General features: G+C 41.9%; 1 protein-coding gene across 1 annotated transcript in view; it reads right to left on the bottom strand.

Moving 5' to 3' along the window:
* Positions 1-1,725: 1,725 nt before the first annotated feature.
* POLR3B (RNA polymerase III subunit B) overlaps positions 1,726-6,000 on the bottom strand; it is a 74,521-nt gene continuing 70,246 nt past the window's right edge. The window contains exon 28 of the mRNA XM_041481496.1: positions 1,726-5,378. Within this exon, the coding sequence (XP_041337430.1) occupies positions 5,249-5,378 (130 nt within the window). The 3' untranslated portion in view covers positions 1,726-5,248. The remainder of the gene's footprint in view (positions 5,379-6,000) is intronic.

Below are 6,000 nucleotides of genomic sequence, written 5' to 3'. Positions count from 1 at the left end.
TCAGGGGAAAACTGTTTCCATTATTAGAACATAATTTTAGCAAGAAATTAGAACTTTGCTGTTAAGCACACCAATTTCTTTCTTAGTTCTTGAGCTATTTCTTAGTTTATAATGTTTTATTGTCAAGTAGACAATAACAACAGTGCACCGTCTGGAATGGTAAAGCATATGCATAGGTCAAGGAGCTCCCCAAAACTCAGGCTAGTGAAAGACAAAGGCTCTGCTGCAGTTAGCAGCAGGGAAGTGCTTTTGATTTGGATCTAACATGCTGTTTTTATACTGACTGGGAGGAGGGGATAAGGACATGCACAACAAAGTTACTGGAAAAAATATGTGGTCACTGGAACCACCTCAGAGTTACCTGCCTCAGGAAACACACAAAGAAATGGGTAACTGCAGTTAGGAGAAACAGACAGTTGTTTTTTTCCCAGCAGCGAGATGCAAAGAGCAATAGGCAGCTCATGAGCTTGGAAGGTGGAACAAAGGCCTAAGTCCATTTGCTGGGTAGACAACAAAAAAATTTTGCTGTTGATTTTGAGACAGAAAGAATAAAGCCATATAGACTGCTTTAAAAAAAAAAAAAAAAAGCCAACTTCAAAAATACCCTGTATTAGCTCTGACCTAGGTTTGGAGAGTTTAATTGAGAGTTCTGGTGTTTTGGGATGTATGTTCATATGTAAGGAAGGCAGAGGGGCTGTATTTGCCTCCCAGGTTCATATGGTAAGTTCTTAAATTATTGCAGAGAGGTAAAACTGATTCATGCAGTCTTCACTACCTGAAAGCACAGAGTCTGACTGGGGCCGCATATCCAGGGCAGAGTAAGACTGACGAAAGTAATTGTTCTCACTCTTGCACCTTTCTACCCCTTCCCAAAGAAAGGAACCCCCTTCCTCCACTGAAACTGGTGAGCCCATGCTGAGATGGAAATATTTCATGAGAAGGATGGACTGAAGTCAGAACTCAGTTCAAACATGTTCAAGTTCCTAGCAGCATTTAGGTCTAAAACATGGGTCCATTTCTGGGCTTCTGAGCTTTAGACGCAGAAACTGGAATCCGGATCCTCACCGTGCCTTGCACACGTTAAGCCTCCCAGCACTGGTCCAGATAATAGCAAAGAGTCACCATCTGGCTGGATTTTATGGTTTGATGAAGTGCTCAGTTTTAAGGCAAGCACGTGTCTGGCACCTGGGGACTGTGGAGCCCTGATCCCAGTTCTGGCACAGTTTTTCTGTGGCCCTGGGCAAGTCACGTCCTCTTCAGAGGAGGGAATTCATCAAGTGCCCCATGGCCCTGCTGAAATGGCAAAGGGCTGTAAAACAATCCTCAGCTCCAATGGGAAGAGAGGCCGGCTGGAGGGGCTCTCAGCAGTGCTAAGCCAGCTCCCTGCCACAGCCCCAGAGGTGCTTGTGCTGAGACACGGTTCAGGAGGGCTCCTGTGGGAGGGCTGCAAGCTAGAGACCTTGTTTCAAGGCTTATGCTCCCACTCACTAGGGCCATCCTCATCCTCAAGAGCCTCGGGGCAAAGTACAGACACATTTTTAGCCCTTCTAGTATAATTTTGCCAGCTGTGTTACACCAGTCACTGTCAGGCTTTACAGGTGGTCTGAGCAGGGCTTGCAAATCCATGTCAGGTGCACAGCACTTTTCATTAGTTTGCCATTTGTAACCCCAAACCAGTGAAATATTCTTCAGTCTTTATAGGTTTTTAATTATGACGTACTCCAATTTTGCTATAAACCACATATATTTTTCTATTTACCATTAGAAAACATGAGAAAAGACACAGTAATTTCTCATCATCATGAGTCTATGTTTTTCACTGGTTTTCCTCCCTGTTTAAGCAAGAAATAAGGAGTCCAACAAATTAAAAAGCTCTCTTTGCTGCACACTGAAGCTTCTTTGTAAGAAAAACTCTTCACGAGATGTGGGCATTACAAACAAAACCAATTGTGCATAGTGGAAGCCCTTCCTTTACTTTCATCTTAAAATTATTACATCTCAGTATGCCTTTATTTCATAATATATCCTCTTTGAATGCCAAAATTGGCCAGTCTGGTTTCATTTTCCCTTACAGTTTGTTCTTATTTCTATGTTTGGATACATTTACCTTAAAAAAAAAAAAATTAAATACCTGTAAGAGTTATGTAAAAGTTTTGAAGTGAAGCTGTTTCTCTGAACTCTGAACCTAGTGACCTGTTTTGGTGCCTGCTGGACTAGCCAGAAGCCCTGTGCTTTGCTCTCTACCCCATAGCATTCTGCAGCTCAGCCCTGGCTTCATTCTGTTTCTCACAACCAAACAGCAGGGCTGGACATGTACATTATTCACAGCATTTAACCCTTTATCTGCAAAGCAAGTGATAACTTATACTACATGGAGTTAGGCATCTTTTCCAACAGCAGCACACACCTCTAGCTCATATCAGAAAATGGATTGCATCTGGCATTGCAGCTGGGACTGATGCTCAAGACCTGGGCACTATATAGAAGGAATAAAGAAGTTGCAATGGAATGGAAACCTTATGGTACTTTTCTAGGTATAGCTCTTAGACCTAAAGCCTTCAGATTTTGTCAGGTGTTGTTCAGAATATGGTATCTAATTTAGCAGTTAGACAGTGACAGCAGGGTTGATCTGGGCAATACCAGCTCCAGCAGTGCAGCCAGGAGCTGACATAAGACTTTTTTCTGAAGGCATACACAGTATATAAAGGGGGGGGAGGGGAGGCTGTCTGGGAAGAGAATTCAAACGGCTGCAAGGATGAGGCTCACCAGAGGAAAGTAATGTGACAGCTCTGGGGTTCTGTATTTTACTTCATCAGTCCATGCATTATAATTTTTTCCTGACTACACTAAGATTCCTTCAATGAATTGCCACTTTGAGCAACCATATTCCAGGAATCCATAGCCGTTTGTTCTATTTCTGCTGCTGGTTTTGTTATGCTTATTCCATTGCCAAGAGATTACTTGTAGGTGTCAATTATGATGGAATATAGGCTGCCTCCTAGAGACGTAAAAAAATAAGTGTCAGAGTTTCAACCCAGATCTGCACTCAAATAAGCCTCCAGCGTAGACACAGGCTTATCTGAGTGCAGATCTGGCAGCAGTGATGTACAAACACAGCCCATGTAGGTATCACCAGAGCAGCTGATAGTGGGTGACCCTCACATGCTGCCAGACACGTCTAGTTTCTATATTTTACTTGATCCATCATTCTCTTAATGCTGCTCCTTTCTTCCTAAAACTCAGCTATTACAGGATATCCTTCACCCTCAAAAATCCATTAATCCCCATGCTTTCATCAGCTTGAGGTGAATGAGCTGCAAGGTTCCTCCTCAGGGCTGCACACAGCCCTTTTCTCTCAATGAGGTTACTCATGAGCACATTCTTTGTTCCTCGTCCATCTCTGCTGTTACTGCTTCAATTTCCACACGTGCAACATACACATTGCTTAGTCTTTCATGTCCTGCAGCTCTGACCACCCAACCCAGGAGACCACCTGGGAGAGGACTAGGGAGCAAGGATCCCTGTCCTCAGCAGGTTTCCGTGGTGCCCCCCAGCAGCCGTAGCCTTAGAGGCTCACTCCCTCTGCTGGTGCTCCTGAGCCGCAGCTGGGCCATCTCACGCACCAAAGGAGAGGTTGTTCATTCGGTTGAGGCTTTTGGTTAACCTCTTCCTCCAGTGTGGATGATGTCACTCTCTCACTCTCTTAAAACTCTTTTGTAAATAACCCTGAACTGTTTGGATCCTGAAAGAGGTGCTTCAAGAGCTTTTCCAATCCAGTTGTGCTGTGTTGACATCTGTGTTGTCACCAGTCCAATTGCAAGAAAAATGGGGGGAAAAAAGAGAAAGAAAGTAGAATGTATTTCTTCAGGCTTGGTGTTTAAGCCCAAACACAAAAGTTTAAGTTTAAGCATGTCGTGGAAGGCTAAAAAGAAATCTAGTCAGGCTGATAATCATCTAAGCTCAGAGCTAAGAGAACAACAGCAACACGATTGCATGAGCAGTGTCAGGATCAGCAGGATCGTCAGGACCAACACACAAAGTTCAGCCATATGAGGAGCCAAAGAGCATCTCAGGACTTCTACATCATAGGCAGTGCTCTGTATGCTCGCTGACCCAGAGTGCTGCTTTTCACTGAAGGAAGTCTATGCATGTTGAAGTCCTTTGCTTAAAAAGTTAACTGCATGCTTTTCTGAGTAAGGTTTTGTCAGTTTAGAGTACTAAATGATTCTTAGTTTATCCACTGCTCTAGTTCTAGGCCTTAGACCTAATGAAAAAAATATCCAGCTGTTCCCTTTCTAAATCCTTTCAGGTAATTCAAACCTGCTTCACTGTCAGTGAATGATTTGTTGTTCTTCATAGGTTTGATTTTGTTTTGTTCTTAAAATGTTTTGGCTATGCTAATATTTTAAAAAAAGTTCTAGAGTCCTATGACAGCACACTAGGTAATGATCATTACCTAGTGTTTGCAGCCTGTCTTTTCAGGACTTTGAGCCAGTGTATTATCAGATCTGCTACCCTCAGTAGGAATGGAATGGGTATCTGTGTGCTGTATCATGCACTTGCTACATATGCAGTTACCTCCTCCCCTACACTTCATGGAAAATGCGTACATTTAGTTGACAGCATACTACCTGTACAAGCACACCACTGCCGGCACACAAATGCACCTGCATGTTGAAACCTCACTCAAAATGTCTGATCTCAAGCCCTTGAGAAAATAGTTTCATTTCTCTAACATTGACATTATTTTAGAAAATTTTAACACTTTAATGAACTGTTTTAGGAAGAGAAAATGGTTTAGACATTTTAACACCTTACCATCCTTACACAACTGTCAACATATTCAGCCAGTATTATTTAAAACATTTATTACAATGGTTTGGAAAACATTTTTAACCTCTATGAATAAGATGTGTATTTAGCTCTGCTTATGACCTAACCCAGCAAAGACCTTTTCAAACACAAGCATGGGATTTTTTGAAGCGATCCAAGCGCTTTGCTGGACCATGGCCTTATTCCTCAATTCCCACGTGTCCTGTTCATGACTAATCAAGGCTTCAGAACTGCTCCTAGTATATTTCACTGACAGCTTAAAAACAAGGAGGTAAGAAAGATTTCCTACTGTCTTGCACCTCCCTTCACTCAGGTTTTAGAGTTTATTCCTGTTTACCAAAACAACTCCTAGTTAGATATGCTGGATTTTCATATAATTCCTTAAGGTACTTTTTTGCCGTCTTTTTCATCTTGTTCATTCATTGTACTTAGCAAGTTTGAGCCTAGGTATGATGTTCATGGACTGCAGTTCTTGGAATAAGAGTTTACAGGCATAAGGTATGCGCAGAGAAGACACATGACATGAAGATTTGCAGTAGTGGCACCTAGGGAAACAAACAAAAAGTTAAGAGTTGGTCAGTAACTTCTGCTGAAAAAACCCAATTGCCACTAGCCACTGTTGTTTTATGCATCTGCATTTAAACACTGGCCAGAGTCCTAGAAGCACCAAATGCTTGAGACACATTTTAGTGCTTAAGTCATAGCTTTAAAGTCCTTAAATAATCTGACAGAAATCAACAGGAGCTTAATGTTAAACCTGCACTTTTCTAGGAGGGCAATCACTCAATGCTCAGGAGCTAACAGGACTGACTTCTGCTTCTTCAGCACTTACATAAATGTCAGCAAATTCAGCACTGCACAGTGGCAGAAACAAGGTGAACAAAGCCAAGTGCTTCTGAAAAATGGTTAACGGTCCAATTTCTGTGCTACATGTATGTCACAAAAAGAAGAGTCAGGAAGAAAGGAGGTCTTTAATATGCAATTTCACCCTAAAATGTCTCAAATCATTACACTTCCCAGAAAAGAGGCCCTTCTCATCTTACATCTTTAAACTTTAGTCAGCATAGAAACTCAGTAAAATTGCTTTAACACATATTCTTTGTGCTCTTTGCTCTAATGATCTTAAAATTCAGAGAGAAAGGGATTTTTTTTGTCAAATATATATAA

Source organism: Pyrgilauda ruficollis, unplaced genomic scaffold (assembly GCF_017590135.1).
Source record: "Pyrgilauda ruficollis isolate IOZ18807 unplaced genomic scaffold, ASM1759013v1 scaffold56, whole genome shotgun sequence".
NCBI lineage: Eukaryota > Metazoa > Chordata > Aves > Passeriformes > Passeridae > Pyrgilauda > Pyrgilauda ruficollis.
Note: the sequence above shows the minus strand (reverse complement) of the source record. Positions and strands in the feature narration are given on the sequence as shown.